Source organism: Schistocerca cancellata, chromosome 2 (genome assembly GCF_023864275.1).
Source record: "Schistocerca cancellata isolate TAMUIC-IGC-003103 chromosome 2, iqSchCanc2.1, whole genome shotgun sequence".
Lineage (NCBI taxonomy): Eukaryota > Metazoa > Arthropoda > Insecta > Orthoptera > Acrididae > Schistocerca > Schistocerca cancellata.
The window spans coordinates 820,809,972-820,833,563 of NC_064627.1; the positions used below are offsets into that span (position 1 = coordinate 820,809,972).

Consider the following 23,592-nt stretch of genomic DNA (forward strand, 5'->3'; position numbering starts at 1 on the left):
ATAACGCGAATTCTGTACAGACGAATGGAAAAACTAGTAGAAGCCGACCTCGGGAAAGATCAGTTTGGATTCCGTAGAAATATCGGAACACGTGAGGCAATACTGACCCTACGACATATCTTAGAAGCTAGATTAAGGAAAGGCAAACCTACGTTTCTAGCATTTGTAGACTTAGAGAAAGCTTTTGATAATGTTGACTGGAATACACTCTTTCAAATTTTGAAGGTGGCAGGGGTAAAATACAGGGAGCGAAAGGCTATTTACAATTTGTACAGAAACCAGATGGCAGTTATAAGAGTCGAGGGACATGAAAGGGAAGCAGTGATTGGGAAGGGAGTGAGACAGGGTTGTAGCCTCTCCCCGATGTTGTTCAATCTGTATATTGAGCAAGCAGTAAAGGAAACAAAAGAAAAATTCGGAGTAGGTATTAAAATCCATGGGGAAGAAATGAAAACTTTGAGGTTCGCCGATGACATTGTAATTCTGTCAGAGACAGCAAAGGACTTGGAAGAGTAGTTGAACGGAATGTATAATGTCTTGAAAGGAGGATATAAGATGAACATCAACAAAAGCAAAACAAGGATAATGGAATGTAGTCGAATTAAGTCGTGTGATGCTGAGGGAATTAGATTAGAAAATGAGACACTTAAAGTAGTAAAGGAGTTCTGCTATTTGGGGAGCAAAATAACGGATGATTGTCGAAGTAGAGAGGATATAAAATGTAGACTGGCAATGGCAAGGAAAGCGTTTCTGAAGAAGAGGAATTTGTTAACATCGAGCATAGATTTAGGTGTCAGGAAGTCGTTTCTGAAAGTATTTGTATGGACTGTAGTCATGTATGGAAGTGAAACGTGGACGATAAATAGTTTGGACAAGAAGAGAATAGAAGCTATCGAAATGTGGTGCTACAGAAGAATTCTGAAGATTAGATGGCCAGATCACGTAAATAATGAGGAGGTATTGAATAGGATTGGGGAGAAGAGAAGTTTGTGGCACAACATGACTAGAAGAAGGGATCGGTTGGTAGGACATGTTCTGTGATCAAGGGATCACCAATTTAGTATTGGAGGGCAGCGTGGAGGGTAAAAATCGTAGAGGGAGGCCAAGAGATGAATACACTAAGCAGATTCAGAAGGATGTAGGTTGCGGTAGGTACTGGGAGATGAAGAAGCTTGCACAGGATAGAGTAGCATGGACAGCTGCATCAAACCAGTATCAGGACTGAAGACCACAACAACAAGTTTTGAAATAAAGTTTTCTTCTTCTGTCTCATTGTCATTTGACACTTATATTTCCGCACACGCTACTGAATAAGCAAGGTAGGTCTGTGAAGACTGACCTGTGGTCCCTGAGGTGGTCCTGTCTCCGGAACGCCTTGCCGCAGATGTCGCACGAGTAGGGCCGCTCGTCGGTGTGCGTGCGCTCGTGAATGAGCAGGTTGTAGGACTTGGTAAACTGGCGCTTGCAGAACTGGCAGATGAACTGCTTCTTGGGCCGCGAGGCTCGACCGGGCGCGCGCAGCAGCCGCCGGTCCAGGTGGTGGGCGGCGCTCACGGCGGCGTGGTACACCGAGCCGGGGAACGCGAAAGCTGCCGCCCCCGCGTAGGCGGCGGCTGCGGCGGCTGCCGCAGCGGCGGCCGAGGATGGCCCGGGGGGCGGCGGAGGCACCACGGGGGGTGGCGCGCCCGGGCCCTGCGGGGGCGGGGGCGGCAGCACGGCCAGCGCCGCCAGCTCCTTGCGCTTGTCCGCCATCAGCGCCATCAGCTCGAAGCTGGAGGAGGAGCCGCCGCCCGCCGAGCCGCCGCCGGAAGCGGAAGCGGCGGAGGCCGGCGGGGGCGGTGCCGGCGGCTTCGCACCCGGCTTGCACCCTGGGTCTCCAGGGGGCGGCGGGGGCGGCGGCGGCGGGAAGGGCGCGCCGGCGCTGGCGGCTGCAGCGGCGGCGGCGTGCACGAAGCGAGAGGGCACCACCGGCACGAAGGCGGAGGACTCGCGGTGGTGGTGGGCGGCGGCCGCCGTCAGCGCCGCCAAGTGGCGGTGGTACAGAGACACTTCGAAGGCGGCGGCCGCGGCGGCGGCGGCTGCGCTGCTGCCGCTCCCACCGCCGCCGCTGCCTCCGCTACCGGAAGCGGAGCTGCCGCCTCCGGAGCGAGAGCTGGACGCACCCGGCGAAGGGAGCGTCGAGAACGGCGGGGGCGGAACTGGGGGCGGAAGGCCCGGTGGCGCACGCCCCGGCGGCGGCCGGGTGCATAGCTGCAGCGGCAGCTCCGACCGCTCCTGGCCCTCTATAGGCATCCTCTGAAACACAACACACAAATGCATATATTATCTCTCATACTAACGACCGTTTTTTTAAGGGAGGTAGGACGTCAAACGGGCCGACTTGGAGCAGGAGAGGCATCACAGGACATTTTAATTTCCAGTGTCTATACTTTTACAAATAAATTCATAAAACTTTGTCAGCATCCCCCAGGAAGGATTCAGGATTCACACTCATTGCAATGGAAGTTCGAAAACACAATAAAATAATTTTTTTTCGTGTGAAATTTTATCATTGTTTCACTTACTAATGGCTGCATTTGTTGCTGTAGGTACACTTTTCTTCATAAGTAAGAGAGATGGATCGATGAATTTTGCACAGCATACATACCATACTTACAGGTGTATGAAACTCTAGAATTTATTTAATTTATGAAAACACGAATGATCTGTTGTATTTTAAACTTCATGTTTAGAAAAAACACAAATTTTGTAGTTAATTACCTCAATTTTTACCACAGTTTTTAATAGATTTGGAAAGTTCTAGAGATTCATACACCTTTAAGTATGGTTTGTATGCTGTGCAAAATTTATCGATTCATCTCTCTTACTTATGAAGAAAAGTGTACCTACAGCAACAAATGCTGCCATTAGTAAGCGAAAAAAATGATGAAATTTCACACGTAAAAACGTAAAAAAGTGTGAATTCTGAATCCTTCCTGGTCATGCTGACAAAGTTTTATCAATTTATTTGTAAAAGTATAGACAGTGGAAATTAAAATGTCCTGTGGTGCCTCTCCTGCTTCAAGTCGGCCCGTTTGACGTTCTACCCCCCTTAATATGAGGTGGTAGCAGTCCAGCATTCCGTTAACATGTTTTAAAATATTAGGATCAATATAAAATACTTGACAATAATTCAATACGACGGCGTGGTGAAAAGTAATGCATTCGAATTTTTTACGTCAAACCTCTTACAGTTTTTCAAATAAAACAGACTTTATCAACATTCTACATCACACTTTTTATGTATGTGTCTATCTCTCAACGCGGTTACCGTCGCGACGAGTAAATTTCTTCCAACTAGAGACCAGTTTGTTGATACCTTCACTGCAGAATGTCTGACTTTGTTGACGGAGCTACAACCTCACCTCTGCTTGCATTGCTTCATCACTACCAAGTTGTTCTTTAAGTTTTGCAAAGAGATGAAAAATCGGTTGGGGCCAAGTCGGGACTGTATGGAGGATGATCGAGGACACTGTACCCAAGGCGTCGGATTGTCGGAGATGTCGCAGCGCTCGTGTGTGGGCTGGGATTGTCATGCAGAAGGAGAGGATTCTGCACGTGTGCACGAACGTTTCCCTGCAGTTAGAAACTCGATTAAGGCACAAACTGCCATGTTACACGCTACAATTCTGAGCCCTCTACCGGCAGTGGGTTGCAACTTGCTTCAGAGAAGCGCAGAAGTCCACCGAACAACATGCACGACGTGTAATCCTCAACCGATATTGAAAGCAGAATAAACTATTCGGAGACATTAGTTTTCAGCACACCCACAACACTACATCTGTGTAAAAATATTATCAAAATTGTGACATTAAAACGAGAAATATTCGCTGTTATCTTCTTCAAAGGCGAAAAAAGATGTTTCTGAGAAGGTGAATATGATAAACGAGAACGAAAATTCAGAGAACTGGAAGGACGTGTGTCGGAAAAGAAACAGTTACGAAGAAGATAAACTGTCCTGTGCGGGCATAGTCGGCGGGTTTGGATCTGGAAAGCTGAGCGTAGCGTATGTGCGTTTGTGCAGTAACACACTGCGTAGATGAGTTGCTCCGAGTAAGCAACATATAACAAGTCACATGCACTGGAGAGATAAACAGCCACAAATATCACTAGCAGAGGGCGTTTCCTCATTATTCGTGAGCACACTTTGAACGGTATGGGATTATAGTAAATATATTTTAAGATAATTCAAAGGCATTACCAGTGTAATTCTTCTCAACTATTAACTGCGAATTACAGTTTTATACTAAAATGTGTAATAATATTATTCGGGTGTTTAAAATAAAAGGTGCGAAACAGCACTGTCTGTATAAGTGGGTTCAAATGGCTCTGAGCACTATGGGACTCAACTTCGGGGGTCATTAGTTCCCTAGAGCTTAGAACTAGTTAAACCTAACTAACCTAAGGACATCACAAACATCCATGCCCGAGGCAGGATTCGAACCTGCGACCGTAGCGGTCTTGCGGTTCCAGAATGCAGCGCCTTTAACCGCACGGCCACTTCGACCGGCGTCGGTATAAGTGAAGTGTTTATTCAAAAGTAATCACCAGAGGCCTTAACACATCCATCCCACTGTTACACGAACCGAAAGATTCCCTGTTCTCAGAATACCTGTGGCCGTGACAGGAGCCAGTTCTCCACTACGTCACACAGTTCATCGTCCGAGTTGCAGGGCAACAGCTTGAGCCTTTTTTTTTGTGTGTGTGGACCAGACACACGGAAGTCGTAGGGCGACATGTCCGCGCTTTAGGGCGGAGAGTTTGGTGGCCAGCGGATGTGTTTAAAACTCAGAAGAGTGTTCGTGGAGCCACTCCGTAGCAATTCTAGACTTGTAGGGTGTCACATTGTCCTGCTGGAATTGCCCACGTCCGTCGGAATACACAGTGGATATGAATGGATGCAAGTCACCATAGAGAATGCCTATGTACGTGTCATCTGTCAGAGTCGTATATAGCTGTATCAGTGGTCTCATATCACTCCAACTGCACACGCCTCCACCAGCGTCCACAAGCTTCAACAGTCCCCTCGTGACATGTGGGGTCCATGGATTCATGAAGTTGTCTCCGTACACGTCCATCCCCTCTATACAATATGAAACGAGACTCGTCCGACCAGGCAACATGTTTCCAGTCATCAATAGTCCAATGTCGGTGCTGACGGACCTAGACGATACGTAAAGCTTTGTGTCGTGCATGCAACTAGGGAACACGAGTGGGCTTTCGGCTCCGAAAGCCCATATCGATGATGTTTCGTTGAATAGATCGCACGTTGACATTTGTTGATGGTCCAGCATTGAAATCTGCAACAATTTGCGGCAGATCCCTGATATTCACGGTACGCTCGTGAAATGGGCGTACGAGGAAATCCCAGTTTCTTCGCTACCTCGGAGATGCTGTGCCCCATCGCTTGTTCGCCCACTATAGCGCCACGTTCAAACTCACTTAAATCTTGAAACCTGCCATTGTAGCAGCAGGAACGGATCTAACAACTGCGCCAGATACTTGTTGTCTTATATAGCCGTTGCCGACCGGTGCGCTGTATTCCGCCTGTTTACATATCTCTGTACTTGAATACGCATGCCTATACCAGTTTTTCTGGCGCTTCATTGTAAGTCCCTTATACAATCCCTAGCAGCCTTAATAGTAATTGTCAAGCGCTCTGTAGAATGTTAATGCGTCAGGAATGGTGGTCTACTGGTGAAACGCGTGGCTAAATACCAAAAGTAGCGGGATAGAATCCCAATTGGACTACGGAAAGTTTCAGTCTGACTTTAATCTAGCCTTCACCTCTAAAAACTGTAGGTCTCTTCCCCCCGGTTGGATGACTGGGGAACATTATGGTCAAGCAGGTCGACGAAGAGGGGTCCAATTGAAAGACTTGCACTCGGCCATTGATACACACGATATAATTTATTACTGTGTTAATCTGAGAGAGAAGCGACTTATACGGCATTTATAAAATATAGTTTTTTTTCAAAGATATTTTGTAGTTTTCGTCTGATTGTAATGAGAAAGTGATAAAGTATAAAAGGTATCATGAATTATACAAAAATTACATCAGTTTTGTAGGATATTACAGACAATAAATGAAGAAATAACGTGGTCCCAGTGAAGTTCATTTAAAACGCAGCATATGTAGAATCTAATATCCACTCGATAGCAAGCCCATTACAGACGGAAGCTAGTTCATTTGGCTAAGAAAGAAGAAAAGAAGTAGGGATAACCAGATGGAGATACGAACCTTGGTCCATTCGGTTATGAAACCAGTTGGGTACCCACCAGGATTCATTGCTATGTAGAAATTACAGCAAGCACGCAGACATTAAAACAAACGATTTTTCTAGATTCGGTACAAGTGCTCTTTTGAACTATATTGATGTAATAGTTTGAAATATCCAAGGTTAAACCATCTCCAGGAACTGAGGTCACGCTAAAGAAATGGATCACAGAGTCATAGGTTTCTAAACTTGTTGACGGTAAGAACTACCTGTCTAGCTGTCGAGCGAGTTTCACTCGCCGGGTCCGTATCTCGTGCGACGGCTGCCGTGGAGCCGGAGAAAGCGGCCGGCGATGCCTTGGGCCCGGTACGCACTCAGTAATCGCCACTACGGCCGCTGCGTAGCTTTCAGGACGGGAATGGACAGGTCTCTGCCACTTCCTCGCGAGCTCTTGTATTACCGCTGTTTTATACTCCCAGTTTCCCTGCTCTTTCCTTCCTGCATCTGACATATCTGTCACGGTGTCCTTCTCGCTTTCTTATGCTCCCCGAAAATGCTTGCTATCCAACGTCTTCACGTTCTTCCGCTTCTCACTGCACCTTCTCCATAGCTACCATCAAGCTGGATTTACTACAGCCCTGTGATGTTCTGATCCACGACATTCCTTTCAGTTTGACGCTTGCTGATACACTGAATCGCCAAGGAAACTGGTACAGGCATGCGTATTCAAATATAGAGATATGTAAACAGGCAGGATACGGCGCTGCGGTCGGTAACGCCTATATAAGACAACAAGTGTCTGGCGCAGTTGTTAGATCGCTTACTGCTGCTACAATGGCAGGTTATCAAGATTTAAGTGAGTTCGAACGTGGTGTTATAGTCGGCATGATGGGGCAAAGCATCTCCGAGGTAGCGATGAAGTGGGGATTTTCCATTACGACTATTTAACGAATATATACGGAAAAATATCCTGCAAGATTGGGACCAACGGCGACTGAATAGAATCGTTCAGTGTGACGGGAGCGCAACCCTTCCGCAAATTGCTGCAGGTTTCAATGCTGAGCCATCAACAAGTGTCAACGTGCGAACAATTAAACGAAACATCATCGATATGAGCTTTCGGAGTCGAAGGCCCACTCGTGTACCCTTAACGACTGCGTGACTCAAAGCTTGACGCCTCGCCTGGGCCCGTCAGCACCGACATTTGAGTGTTGATGACTGGAAACATGTTGCCTCGTCGGACGAGTCTCGTTTCAAATTGTATCGGGTGGATGGACGTGTACGGGTATGGAGACAACCTCATAAATCCATGGACCCTGCATGTCAGCAGGGGTACTGTTCAAGCTGGTGGATGCTCTGTAACGGTGTGGGGCGTGTGCAGTTGGAGTAGTGTCTAGATACGACTCCGACAGGTGACACGTACGTAAGCATCCTGTCTGATCGCCTATATCCATTCATGCCCATTGTCCATTCCGACAGACTTGGGCAATTTCAGCGGGGCAATGCGACACCCTACACGTCCAGAATTTCTACAGAGTGGCTCCATGAACACTATTCTGACTTTAAACAATTCCGCTGGCCACCATACTCCCCAGACATGAACATTATTGAGCATATCAGGATTGCCTTGCAACAAGCTGTTCAGAACTCTTACGGATTTATGGACAGCCCTGCAGGATTCATGGTCTCAGTTCCCTCCAGCACTACTTCAGACAGTAGTTGGGTCCATGCCACGTCGTGTTGCGGCACTTCTGCGTGCTTGCGAGTAGGGGAGGGGGGGGGAGGCTATACGATATTAGGGGGGGGGGGGGTGGTCCCTTCAGTGTATCTTCTTGAATAAAAAGGGAAGACGGTACCTAACACCCTGCCTTAATGTGATCCAATTTTTTTTTAGTAGTTGCTGTGTGTATGACTTCCACAGAAACCAGAGAGAGGCATCATACAAAAGTACAAGAGGCTTACGTACAGAAATAGTTATATCATGGATGAAACTTGTTACTAGTGTGGTTCAACCTGTGTAGTCAGAAAGGCACTGGGGAATTTGAAGAGCATATGGAACGAATAAATATTAATGGAGTGGAAATCAAAATGACAAGAATTGTTGGCAACATAGGTTTCAAAGAGGAAAACGAAGGGAAGCTAGAAAAAACGTTAGCAAGAATGGTTCAAATGGCTCTGAGAACTATGGGACTTAACATCTGAGGTCATCAGTCCCCTAGAACTTATAACTACCTAAACCTAACTAACCTAAGGACATCACACACATCCATATCCGAGGCAGGATTCGAACCTGTGACCGTAGCGGTCACTCGGTTCCAGACTGAAGCGCCTAGAACCGCTCGGCCACACCGGCCGGCTAGCAAGAATGAACAGGATCTCGAAAGAGAGGTATAGCATGAATATTAACACATATAAGGCCATATACTAAAGGAGACATTAGAATTAATGATACATCATTCGGAAAAGTGAACCTCTGATGGCAAACGTTAGATCGATATAAACAGCTGAATTTCACAGGCAAAGGCAGCTATTACAACAAAAATGTACCGCTTACATCAACTAAGTTTAATGTAGACACTAAAAACAGATTAACAACTTTGTCTGGAGCATGGCTCTGTATGAGTTGAAAACGTGGACAGTTGATGGATGTGACACGGAACGTCTAGAGGCATTTGAAATGTGGTACTGGAGTAGGACCGAAAAGATCTGGTAGAGAGCAATACTCACAAACGAAGAAATTCTTAGAATAGTGGGTCAGAACAAGTTTTTAGAGGATAACAGATCAATTAATTATGCACTTCTACTGACGCAACAATTTTCTAGTTAATGTAATGGAAGAAATGATACGAGGCAAGAGAGGAAGAGGAAGATCTAGACTGCAATACTCCATACGGGTCAGATATGATGTACTTATGCGCAGGCTAATACAAGGACACGAAGAAATTAAAAGCGGACAGAGACAAGAACTGCTGCTGTCCATCCAAGATGCTTTTAGCATTCGTCGGAGGAATTGCTTTCGGCTTGGCAGCATGTTCGCGTTTGAATGTGATTAGCTCTAAGTCGTACGTGGGACTGAGGAGAAGAGGAGAAGTAACAGTATAGGACTCACATTTCAGCATTGCTGATCAGGTACCTATTAAAGAAAATTTTAATTCTTATGACATTTGTTCGAACGCTGTGCACCGAACTGGTGATTTTCTCCATTCGCCCCTGTAACTAGGTACCCGAATCTCTGTACTCTCTATATTTCGTACTGATAGTGTTGTTGTAACTTTTTGTATTTTTCTCTCAGCTTTTTTCCTGTTCACCTTTGAACCAAGTTCATAGCGGATATTCTTCATTTTAATTACCATCACGTGGTGCTACAATCTTTCGGCTCAGAGAATGTGTCATTAGTGTATCTCACATTATTAACGGGCTGTAAATTACTACTATGACGAAACAAATATTAAAGAGCTGTGATGACAAGACGTGTGCCCAGTAAACGCAACTCTTTGCCTTTCTCACTGTTGATATCGTGATGAGTCCTTCCATTGGTGCCTTGTAGAATAGTTTTATTTGGCAAGCCTGCATCTCACACAAACGTTTTCTACGAATGTGATTTTAAAAGTTTGACGATGAGGGCTTAAGGCCGAGCGGTTCTAGGCGCTTCCGTCCGGAACCGCGCTGCTGCTGCGGTCGCAGGTTCGAATGCTGCCTCGGGCATGGATGTGTGTGATGTCCTTAGGTTAGTCAGGTTTAAGTAGTTCTAAGTCTAGGGGACTGATGACCTCAGATGTTAAGTCCCATAGTGCTTAGAACCATTTGAAACTTTGAGGGCTCAATTTCATATTAAAATTTTTTCCAAATAAACTGAACCAAGTTAATCTGGTTTTAGCACTATGAGAACTACGTACCAAGCTAATCGCCTGCCGAGAAACCACTGCGTTTAGAACACGAGAATCTCCCTTTGTAGTTGCTAGCTTTTCAGTGCTTTTAGACAGACAGTCCCAATAAAGTTGACAGATTGAAATTCATTGGAAAAATCCTCAGGAAATGTAGTCCTACCACAAAGGCTGTAGCTTGCAAATGGCTCTCAGTACTATGGGACTTAACATCTGAGGTCATCAGTCCCCTAGACCTAGACCTAGACATCACTCACGTCCATGCCCGAGGCAGGATTCGAACCTGCGACCGTCGCAGCAGCGAGGTTCCAGACTGAAGCGCCTAGAACTTCTCGGCCTCAGCGGCCGGCTGTAGCTTGCAAAACAGTCGTTCTACCAGTACTTGAATGTTGCTCGTCAGTATGGGATCCGTACCAGATACGATTGAGAAAGAAAATAGAGAAGATCCAAAGAATAGCATTTCGTAAAAACGAAAGAGTCACAGGAATTATCAACCAACTGCAGTGGCAGACGCTGCAAGATAGGCGTTTTTCATCACAGTGGCGTTTACCGTTAAAAGCTGAGAGAGTGTACGTTCCTAGAAAAGTCAACAGATACAATGCTTCCTCTTACGTATATCTCGTGAAAAGACCGTAAAGATAAAATCAGAGAGATTCGTTTCCACGCAGAGGCTTAGGTCGGTATTACACTATCATATTTCTTCGTCAAAGCTGATATGTCAAATACTTATATCAAAGAAATTTGATGGTGTAATAGGAAACTTCGTCAAATCTCGCCTATTCTCAGATAAATACGATCAGATCTAGGACCACGCTACAGGCGACATATGTCCACAATTGCAGCTACCGCCATCCACCTATACATCTGCAAACATCCAGGCAGCTTTCAGCAAGCCGGAATAGAGGATGTGGTCACACTCTAAAATAAAAAAATTTCGTAGCTTTCCATTCTACTTTGTCTATTTATGAACTCTGGATGCCACAAGTTAAAAAGCACTTCCTCTGTTTCGTAGTTTCTATTAATTTTGTAGTTGTTGGAACACTAATTTCATTAATTAAATTATTCAAAAATAAAAACAGTTCTTAATGCCCATATAGTGTACCAAACATTTATTTGCCTTTACATACTCCCCCTTCACAACTTTGTAAATCGCTTCACACGTTCCTGGAATTATTTTGATTAATGTGCAACGTGACACTCGAGTGCTGTGTTGTAAACTAAAGCAGCTCCCTCTTATATCAAGAAATTCCTGTTTTCTGCAGGTATAGCAATTTTCAAGAGAGTATTATGTTTTGTAATATGAGAAGCCACTGTACTGAGCAAATACTGAAATACACTCTCATCAATTCGTAAGTAGTTTATACACTACTGGCCATTAAAAATGCTACACCACGAAGATGTCGTGCTACAGAGAGGAAATTTAACCGACAGGAAGAAGATGCTGTGATATGCAAATGATTAGCTTTTAAGAGCATTCACACAAGGTTGGCGCCGGTGGCGACACCTACAACGTGCTGACATGAGGAAGTTTCCAACCCATTTCTCATACACAAATAGCAGTTGACCAACGTTGCCTGGTGAAACTTTGTTGTGATGCCTCGTGTAAGGAGGAGAAATGCGTACCATCAGTTTACGACTTTGATAAAGGTCGAATTGTAGCCTATCGCGATTGCGGTTTATCCTATCGCGACATTGCTACTCGCGTTGGTCGAGATACAATGACTGTTAGCAAAATATGGAATCGGTGGGTTCAGGAGGGTAATACGGAACGGCCTCGTATCACTAGCAGTCGAGATGACAGGATCTTATCAGCATGGCTGTAACGGATCGTGCAGCCACGTCTCGATGCCTGAGTCAACAGATGGGGACGTTGTAAGACTACAACCATCTGCACGAACAGTTCGACGACGTTTGCAGCAGTATGGACTACGAGCTTGACGCTGCATCACAGAAAGGAGCGCCTGCGATGGTGTACTCACCGACGAAACTGGGTGCACGAATGGCAAAACGTCATTTTTTCGTATGAATCCAGGTTGTGTTTATAGCATCATGATGGTCGCATCCGTGTTTGGCGACATCGCGGTGAACTCACATTGGAAGCGTGTATTAGTCATCGCCATATTGGCGTATCACCCGGCGTTATGGTATAGGGTGCCACTGGTTACACGTCTCGGTCACCTCTTGTTCGCATTGACGGCACTTTGAACAGTGGACGTTACATTTAAAATGTGTTACGACCCGTGGCTCTACCTTTCATTCGATCCCTGCGAAGCAGGATAATGCAACAGCAGGTCCTGTACGGGCCTTTCTGGATACAGAAAATATTCGACTGCTGCCCTGGCCAGCACATTCTCCAGATCTCTCACCAAATGAAAACGTCTGGTCAATGTTGGCCGAGCAACTGGCTCGTCACAATACGCCAGTCACTACTCTTGATGAACTGTGGTATCGTGTTGAAGCTGCATGGGCAGCTGTACTTGCACACGCCATCCAAACTCCGTTTGACTCAATGCCCAGGCGTATGAAGGCCTTTATTACGGCCAGAGGTGGTTGTTCTGGGTACTGGTTTCTCAGGATCTATGCACCCGAATTGCGTGAAAATGTAATCACATGTCAGTTCTAGTATAACATATTTGTCCAATGAATACTCGTTTATCATCTGCATTTCTTCTTGGTATAGCAATTTTAATGGCCAGTAGTGTATATAAGACTTGATGTCCTCCACTTGCAGCTCTCGTAAAAAATTTTGTTGAATGCTTTTACTATCTCGACGTAATACCTATGGCTACATCCAAGTATCTTTCCTTTTTTTGTGCGCTTTTCTTCCAAACACACACACACAATGCAATTGTGGTACTAGCAACAGCAGCGCATAATAAGTTGTTATTCGCCATCTTGAGATTTGCGAAAAATATATTCGACAATGTAATACCCCTTTTAGCGCCACGTCAAAGATCTCTGTCAAAGAAATTTGATGAATATTTAATCATATTTATTTGCCAAAGAAATACGATAGTGTAATACCGGCCTTACTGGGAATTGTTCTCCCGGCGAACTATTCGCAACTGGAACAGAAAGCGGGGAATTAACAGTGGTACACAAAGTACCCTCCGCCACACACTGCAAAGCGGCTTGAGGAGTATAGATTTAGATGGAGAAGTAAATGAATCTTCCCTGCAGGTGGGAAGCAGCGTGTATCTGTTCCCGCACCAGTCATAAAAGGCAGGCTGTCTTCGTTCTCCCCTCTGTTTCCCATCATCAACACTGCGGTGGTTAGCAGGCGTGCTATTAAAGGCACAAAGAGTACAGGGCTATTACAAATGATTGAAGCGATTTCATAAATTCACTGTAGCTCCATTCATTGACATATGGCCACGACACAGTACAGATACGTAAAAAAACTCATAAAGTTTTGTTCGGCTGAAGCCGCACTTCAGGTTTCTGCCGCCAGAGTGCTCGAGAGCGCAGTGAGACAAAATGGCGACAGGAGCCGAGAAAGCGTATGTCGTGCTTGAAATGCACTCACATCAGTCAGTCATAACGGTGCAACGACACTTCAGGACGAAGTTCAACAAATATCCACCAACTGCTAACTCCATTCGGCGATTGTATGCGCAGTTTAAAGCTTCTGGATGCCTCTGTAAGGGGAAATCAACGGGTCGGCCTGCAGTGAGCGAAGAAACGGTTGAACACGTGTATCTGGACATGCTGGAAAATTGGCTCATGCCACAACTGGAGACCGACAGCGGCGACTTCATCTTTCAACAGGATGGTGTTCCACTGCACTTCCATCATGATGTTCCGCATTTCTTAAACAGGAGATTGGAAAACCGATGGATCGGTCGTGGTGGAGATCATGATCAGCAATTCATGTCATGGCCTCCACGCTCTCCCGACTTAACCCCATGCGATTTCTTTCTGTGGCGTTATGTGAAAATTCAGTGTTTCAACCTCCTCTACCAAGAAACGTGCCAGAACTGCGAGCTCGCATCAACGATGCTTTCGAACTCATTGATGCGGACATGCTGCGCCGAGTGTGGGAGGAACTTGATTATCGGCTTGATGTCTGCGGAATCACTAAAGAGGCACATATCGAACATTTGTGAATGCCTAGAAAAACTTTTTGAGTTTTTGTATGTGTGTGCAAAGCATTGTGAAAATATCTCAAATAATAAAGTTATTGTAGAGCTGTGAAATCGCTTCAATCATTTGTAATAACCCTGTATTTACTGTTGCTCTGCCTGGTTCCTTTCTAGGAATGGTGATTTGAAACCTTGCCGAACTGCTTGACGCCTTACAGACTCGTATTTATTGCTAAAGTGTCCTCGCCTTCTCAAAACCGCGCGATGAAATGGGTACCCTTATTGGGGCCACAGCTGCGGTTGACTCCGAGGTCCCCGGGCGCGTGGCGTCGCCTGGTGTCGACTTGCAGTCTCACGTTTCGGCCTCTCCAGTCCCCACCAGCTGATGGAGACAAACCGCCAGCCGCCGACTACGGTTTCTCTGTCACGCGAGCGCCTCGGCGCGGAGGAAACAGAGCGAACCGAACGTCAGCACGAGGACGGGCGTTGGCCACACAACCCGGGACGCCTCCGTACTACAACTGAAATCATTTTTTATCTGTTCTAATATCGACTACCCTTCCTACATATAAAAATAACTTGGAGACATCAACCACGTGACGTGCAGAATTCCCTTTCGCCCTGATGACAGCAGCGACGCAAGTGCCTTGGGCTCCACGAGATACAGATAATATTTAGACAGTCATATCAGTCCATGATCTCTGAACCGCTACCGACAAATCACAGCGACTGATCGATGCTGTGTATAAGGAGCGAACCTTTCGCTCGATGACGTTCTAGATATGCTCCGTAGGAACGAGGTCAGGTAACCTGCCGGCCACATAAGCGTCCTCTGGACAACTGAGAGCTCCTTAAATCATTAAGACACATACTTCCTGGCAGATTAAAACTCTGTGCTGGACCGAGACTCGAACGTGGGACCTTTCCTTATCTATCGGATGAGCTATCAAAGGACGACTCGCTACCCCCCACCCCCACCCCTACCCTCATAGCTTTACTTCCGCTAATACATCATCCCTTGCCTCCTCGGTAAACCACTCCTCCACGAAAGGCAAAGGTTCGAGATTCGAGTCTCGGTCCAGCACACACTTATAATCTGCACACGTGGCTGCAGAAGGAAAATTCATTCTCGAAACGGCACTCTTAGTTCTAAATTGTATCTGCCCGTCATACGGCATCAATTACTTACGGCTGACAAGTCCTTTCGACAATACATACAGGCTGCAGACCCACGTTAGGAGAAGTCAATGTGTAAACCGCATGAACGAGGTCCTTAACTGATCAATTTCCGAAGACTCAGTACTCTTAGGTTCGTGTCCTACTTTTTCTAAGCATTTCTAATTAAATGTTGTGTCTGATGGTGTTTCGAGACACACAGCATTCGAACTGAAAAAGAAAGAAAAATGGATTCGTGTTCAGGAATAGCAGAGCAAAAATCCTTTAATAGTTAAGAGAGTATAGCAACATTTAATGTGTGGAGGCAGTATTGCATTCCTTGCTAAGTTCGGCCATGGGTGAAATTTAAGCCCAACCAGACTACGTCTGGAATGTTTCGAACAATTTCGACAAAACATGCTATACATACAACTTACTATGTGAAAACAGAAAAATCGCTAAAAAGAGGTTTGGAGCCAAACCGAGGGCGTTACTGCATCGTCTGGTGATACGGATCCGTAAACTGCAGCGTGCCTTAGCGACGACGGCTACGGAAGCGAATGCTTTCCTCATCAGTGGTCCCAAAATGTGTCGTTACAGGCGAGGGAAACACAAGACATCCTTCGATAACAACAGACTGTCCTCACTTTCGTTTCTCGAAAACACCAAGCGACGGACAACTGGTGCGTATGTATAATGTAAGCACAGTGCAAACTTTTCTGCATAGAAACTCCTTGATTAGTTGTCATCGTGGTAGTAATAATCTTCTTCATTTTACGCTTATATACAACCGGTTCCGAACATCATGCTCATTAACATATTCAAGCATTCTTTGTACTAAGTAAACATGGCTGTGGCGCCGCGATATTGAATAAACGACTAAGTAATGTTTCTTACGGAATGGTGGTAGGAAGATCGCTTATGAGGACCACGTGCTCTCCAGAGACACCACAGAGAGCTGTAGACAATAAAGTAAGTTATAGAACGTGTTCGCTGTAATATATACTGGCACTCTGACGTTAGTATGGTGATGGGCGCTAGCCTACCGTGACACACTGCCAAGAAAGGCTGAAGCCGTTTAGGAGGAAGGAATGCGAAGAATAGCAGCTGCTGAAGACTGTGCATGCCTCGGGGTGAACCTTTCTCACATCCACCACTATCCGTCAACTGCCACAAATCAGCCTAGCAGCCTCGAATACTATGGGTTTGAGACTAATATCGATTATTTATACATGTCGCCTCCATTTAACGATCATCTCTCTTACTTTTGGTGTTACGGCTATCCTACCTTCTGCAGTATTTTCTTTTTTTTTTTAATCTAGATAGTGGGCTATATGCATTCTAAGTTTGACTGAAATCTGAAATACTTTCTTGCGTTCGAGCGTTATGCGTATATGGCACCCCCTTCTTTTCTCTCCCCTACCTCCTCTTCCATCCCTAGGAATGTTAGTTGTGTCCTATTTTCACCGATTTCTCTGTTTTCACATAATAAGTTACATGTATAGTATGTTTTGTCGAAATTGTTCGAAACATTCCAGACGTAGTCTGGTAGAGCTTCAATTTCACCCATGGCCAAAGTTAGCAAGAAATGCAATACTGCATCCACACATTAAATGTTACTATACTCTCTTAACTATTAAAGGATTTGTGCTCTGCTATTCCTGAACACAAATCCATTTTTCTTTTTTTTCCAGTTCCCTGGCTGTGTGTCTCGAAACACCATCAGGACACAACATTTTAGTCAAGTACATCTCTTCCGCTTAAAATTGTCTTACATAATAATACACGACATTCTCGTTTATTACTTATATAACCTGATTTTATTGTTACTGTCCGAAAAATAACTGAAATCATTTTTTTTCAACGTAAAAGGATATGAAACTATATTCAAATACTACAAATTATTCTTAAGTTTGTTTCTTTAGCTTATACCTTAGTATAATTTTAGTATTTATATGAATGATATCTAATTTGATTGCGAAGGCAGCATTCTTTAAATGCGAAAATATTAGAAGTATCGTCAAACATATTGTCTCTAAAGAAAAATATTGCTTTTTTAGGTTTAAATTTAATTTGTCATTTAATTTAAGTTGAAAACTGTATATATTCCGAAAAACAGAAATCCTATAACGTTCTAAATAACGCACGCAATGACATGGCGATTGTCTGTCGCCTTTCACGATTAATTTAATTCTAGATAACATTACAAGAGAATTGACATCAAAGATAATTCTGGACGCAAAAGTGAGTGCTAAATGCTTAGCCTTCACTAATGACATAAATAACACTACATAAGAAAGCGTTGTAAGTAAAATATGCAAGACAGTATCAAAGGCAGGGCTTGAGATGTAGTCCGAGAAAATGTATTACATGTAAGATCTACATGGAAACAGCGGTTAAGTTTCATTTTACATGAAATATGGAACACTTTTACTGACATCCTACATCAGGTAAATTCTAGTGACCCTAATGCCATTAGAGGCCAATACAGGCAAATATTTGAAAAGCATCATCAAACTTCAAATGGCATAAAAAACACATGGAACAACCATTACAAAAAGCACTATTGCACGATGCGATTAAAGTATTACAAACAGTTGTTCTACCAGATGCACTATACGGATAAGAAACTAGAGTTGTCGACGGTCACTCTAAAGTGTGAAAAATTAGAAACAGGAGCGGAAATTCTTGGAAAAATATGTGACCGAACGTAATGGAATTCTGATGACTAGAAGAACATACGTCTTCTACGCGCTATAATATAGGTTCACCACGCTTCAAAATATGTTCATAAACGTAGAGAACAGACAACAAAACATTACGTAACATTATTCTAAGAAGGACAAAATCACCTGGTTAAACGAAATAAGAAACATTTACAAAACATGGACGCTAAGGAGAAACCACTGGAAATCGTCTGCCGGCCGGAGTGGCCGAGCGGTTCTAGGCGCTACAGTCTGGAACTGCGCGACCGCTACGGTCGCAGGTTCGAATCCTGCCTCGGGTATGGATGTCTGTGATGTCCTTAGGTTAGTTAGGTTTAAGTAGTTCTAAGTTCTAGGGGACTGATGACCTCAGAAGTTAAGTCCCATTGTGCTCAGAGCCGTTTGAACCATTTGGAAATCGTCTACCCTTGAGGACACTACACACGAAGCACACATTTGCGAAGAAGCTAAAAACCTGGCAAGAAACAATAAAAAAAGAGAACGAAAAACATAATGAATTAATTAATGTATTTTGCAAGGACATAAGGAAATCCAAATTTAAATGCGCTCTTTAAGTGAGTGGAGCCAAGTACGGAAGATGTACAGCGATAATTTTTGAAGCATCTGTTCTTACGGGGAAGGCTTTGTTGATTATTATTTGGTATCAATGTGTTTATTTCATCAAGCTGTTCTATTTTATAGTGATTTTATATCAAGAAAATAAATGTCAAGTGTTTAGCATGCCACTAGTGAGCATTTCTGTTCTTCAGTTACTGCCACTTATTATCATCCTTTATACGGTTCGCCAAATGGATACAATTTTTAGAGAACTATCTGTAGGTATAAAGAAGACTGTCCGTTCGTTTATTTGTTTGTAATTCATACAAATATAAAGTTTTACTCCAATCTTCGTGAAATTTTCCACGTTTTACCTTCAAGGCAAGAAGGTCACTGTCTACACACGATTTCGTAATCCGATGTGAAACATATATGTATGTAATATATAAAGGGGAAATGTTGTTACCAAACATCTTTAAATGTACTTGGATGATGTCCTTCAATGAACATTTGGGGGCAATGCAGCTAATGTCTAATACAGGAGGAGTGCTGAGACAACGTATTTCCAAACAGTTTTTCTATAGTATTTTTCTATCGCATTCCCACACATACACACACAATATAGGCAATACAGCTATATCTAATTCAGGAGGCAATGCGATAGAAACACTCTAGTTATTTGGAAATACGTTGTCTCAGTGTACAAACGCACTCAGCATTCCACTGCTGACAGACAGACGATACGGAACACAGCCATACATAGTAGAGCGTTTAGTTGCCTAGTGTTCAGGGGCAAACTGAGTTAAGGCTAGTCTCCAACAGAGGGCGCACAAGGCATGGCGTATTTTATACTTCCGCTATACGTCATACAAGTAGTTCCCAAGTGGACATCCATCCGCCAAACGTGCATACAGGTTGATGGCTAAAGTCAGCTAGTAACGCATATCAATAGAATCTCAAGACAATACTCACCATACCTCAAGGTCTCATCCAAAGTCGCCGCCAAGGACAGATAAGCTGGACTTTCGAAAAATGATCTTACTGTCTACTAGACTTAGGACTAGACCAGAGTGAAAGAAAGATCAGTGCAAGTGAGCACTGAAACCTTATCACACACCATTTTGATAATACAGTTAAGTAGGGCAAAGTTTTGTTAATAAATTATTGCTAATCTGGCATTTTAGCCTAAGTTTAGTTGGCACTGTGACGAGGCTGTAAAATTGCTCTGTGTGAGCAAGCCGCCTCACCTCCTATGGTTGGTAGGGGTCCTCTTCCAGCCACATTTTATGTTTGATACCGAGAGCATTTCGTGACTACAACAGGGACATTGGTGTCCATCTAGTCTCGCGTCCTTGTCCCACGGAGCTAGCCGCCCTTGGTGCGAGGACATCCTGAAACACGGCTCCACTGTTCTTCTCAAGTTCCGGGCACGATCCGCATCCCTACACTACAAATGCACGCACCATTTGCTGGATTATACGGTTACAACATCAGTGGTTACTAGTACAGTCTGGAACTGCTGACTTCTACCACCACTTGTCACTAAATTCGTCTGTGGGAGGCGTTAATTATCAGTTCCTGCTGTTTCTGATTAGCTACGGGACATCTACCGAAGATCTCAGCACTATTACACAATTATCCAACTCCCTCGTGCTTCGTGTTTTCCGTGAAGTCTTCAACCTGTCGCACTCCAGTTATGCATTTCACTGTTATAATCACCCGAGATGGCGCACTGATTTACTTAATGGCGGTGAAAGGCGGATATTTAGCGCGAAAATCATTTTAAAAAAGCTGAGGGTTGCTCAGCGATCAGCGAGGAGATCACTAGGAGAGACACGAAGACAAACAAATGTGTCACAACGCAGAATGGAATGAGAGACATAATTATGACGGGACACGTAGCCATGCGAACTTAAGGCTGGTCGACCATGAACATTCTTTGGTGGTTTCTTAGAGATAAGAAAGAGCGTAGATCACGACCAAATGGAAAGCGGGTAGCTGACATTAGGAGACACGCGAGTGCACTATGGCTGCGTATAGTCCAAGACCGTAGTACACGGAGAAATTTGGAGGACGCCTTCATCATGACCCATATATGTGATTCTACCCACCTATGTTTCAGCAACAGGTGCTGTTGGACTTACAATAAGAGCATATTCGAAGTCCACAGCAAAGCTGAAAGCAAGATTAGAATCTACGACGTCCGTTTTACGTCGCAGCGACGCTACCCGTTGGCCATGGAAGTCGGCCAATCAGGGATTAGGCAGGAGTATATTAAAGTTGTTGGTGATGTGACGGGCCCCGGCATCAGGCCCATTAAAGTAATTAAATATTACTTTTCCTGTTCCTTCACCCTGATTTCTGTAGAGATAGAGCAGTAGCGCGACTGGACAGCTGTTGGAAACGACATCAGCTATAGCCTCATTCAAAGAGGCATTACGGACTACTGACCATTAAAATTGCTTAAAGAATTGCATTATTAACCATCAGGTGCACAACTAAAGCTTTATTCTTTACCATTTTTCGTCTTTTTGACCATCATCACGGGAAGAAAAGGCTAAACATCAGATGGAAAAGCAATTCGTCTTTTTCTGGTTCGAAATGTAGGGATGTTGTAACATTGTCGGTTTTCGAAATATCTAAGAGAAAGACGAATTGCTTTTTCCACCTGATGTTTTGTCTTTTCTTCCTGTCATGATGATCTGAGAGACCGAAACCCGAGAAGAGTAGAGGTTTATTTGGACAGCTATGGTTAACAATGAAGTTCTTTAAGTATCTGACGGCTGTGGCAAATCACTTTGTTAAATTATTCATTAAAATTACAAAACTATGAAGGGTAACGAGAAAAAAATGTATATATTATGCATATACAAAATAGTGGGAAAAATATATGATTAAATTAGTAGGTGAAATATCATTTGGGGTTGTTCGGCTGCTTGATGCAAGTCTTTCCATATGACGCCACTATGGCGACTTGCTCTTTGATGAAGATGAGATGAAATTATTTGGGCAACACAAACACCCAGTCCCCTGTCGGGAATCTAAGCCGGTACTCAGCGATCTACGAGCAGCGACGCCAACCGTTAGACAAAGAGAACAGTTTGTAGGTGATTGGCAGGGGGGGTGGGGAAACGGGTTATACAAGGCGCGAAATTAAGTACCCAGAACTGACGCCTGTGGTAGCAACAATGGCGATAACCTAGCTAGGCTACACACCGAGTCGAACTGAACTTGGAAGATAGGTCCACGTCATTCCATGTTGTTTCCATTCTATGCCAGAGTTCATCAGTCGTAGCGGCGGGTGAGTGGTGGTGTGACTGTCTGTCGGTAACCCATGACCAGCTGTCTCCAATGAGCGACGGATCTGGAGGACGTACTAGCCAGTGCAACAGTCAAACACTTTCTGCACATAGACAGCACAGGCAAAATGCGGTCTTGCGTAATCTTGTCGAAAGATGATGTCACTGAGATCTCCAAAACAAGGCACTGCCACCGACTGTAACACTACAGAAATAGAAAATGGTTGCGGTCCAACTGTAAGTGATCATGTTCTTTGGCCAATGGTATTCTGCACCACCACGTGAGTTGCTGGGACCAACTGGCGATGAAGAATGCAGTCTGGCAACATTCGTTCTCCTCGTAGGCTCCACCCACGGATAAGTTCATCGTCAAGCTGTAAAGACGACATGGTGCAACCCTTACGTCTAGTGTTGTTGTTGTGCGTTCCATTTGTCGAGGTGCATCTCTCTGCAGCCCCGTCACGGGAAGCCGCGACAACGGTCGCCGTACCGACGTGCTCCAGACGTTCTCGGAGTATCCGTATGGGTACTTGTCTTGCTGTAAACAAGCCCGTTTCGTAACACAGAGCACGTGATATGGCTGTATGACCCTGCATGGACCAGCGAACAATATGTTTGTCCTCTTGGGCTCTAGCTGCGTGGGACCGCGTAGATGTTGCATGGCGTTGACTACGAGCCTCCTAAGATTCCGTATTCGCATGAAAGCTGTGAGCTCCCGACAAACGAGATCATCAGTAACGTAGAAAGATAAATCACAGTCTTGGTACGTCAAGATTTTGCCTCTGTCGAATTCCGATATATGCTGGTGGACGATTCTTCTTCTTATACGATGCATTACAAGATCTCACAAACAAGCAAACAGCAGTTTGGAGTGAGAAATCCGCTGCAGCATATTTCATTATATACTCCTGCCTAATTTGTGCGGTTTCCCTGAAATGATTATCATTTACACATCCAAGAATGTCTATTTGACGTTTGATGCATGCTGCTTTCATATTTAATAGCCAATAGTGTAGCTATCGCCTCAAATACTAGAGGCGTTCAGTAAGTAATGCAAGACATTATTTCTCAGTCAATTTCGGTTGAAAAAATTTGGATTTTGTTGTGGGACATCGTGGAACATTCCCGCTTCAGCCTCTCTAGTTTTGCGAAGTTCCGACAGGTGGCAGCACTAAACGTAGCCCTCAAAATGGGGTCTGTAAAGAAAGTGCGTTCTAAGCACACAACTGTCATCGTGTTCCTTTTGGCGGAAAACCAAAGCATCACACTGTTGTCCACAGGCGGTTGTAGAATGTCTACGGCGATCTGGCACTGAACAAAAGCACGCTGAGTCTTTGGACGAGGCGTCTGTCATCACTGCAACAAGGTACCGCAATCTTTCCGATTTCCCGCCTACTAGCCGGCCGCACCGAGCTGTGACTCCTGCAATGTTAGAACATGCAGACACTCTCATTCGAGGTAATCGACGGATCGCAATCAACACTTCGCTGCACATCTCTGTTGGTAGCGCTGACACATTCGTCCCCGCTGAGTTCCTTCCCTCCTAACAGAAGACCATAAAGAGCAACGACGAACCATCTGCGAGGAACTGTTTGTGCGTTACGAGGCTGATCGCGAATATTTTTGTCGACCGTTGTCACAGGTAATGAAAC

General features: G+C 44.5%; 1 protein-coding gene across 1 annotated transcript in view; it reads right to left on the reverse strand.

Moving 5' to 3' along the window:
• The window catches only part of LOC126158923 (protein bowel-like), a 283,609-nt gene that overhangs the window by 245,092 nt on the left and 14,925 nt on the right, over window positions 1-23,592 (reverse strand). The window contains exon 2 of the mRNA XM_049916476.1: window positions 1,340-2,295. Coding sequence (XP_049772433.1) covers window positions 1,340-2,292 — 953 coding nt within the window. The 5' untranslated portion in view covers window positions 2,293-2,295. The remainder of the gene's footprint in view (window positions 1-1,339; window positions 2,296-23,592) is intronic.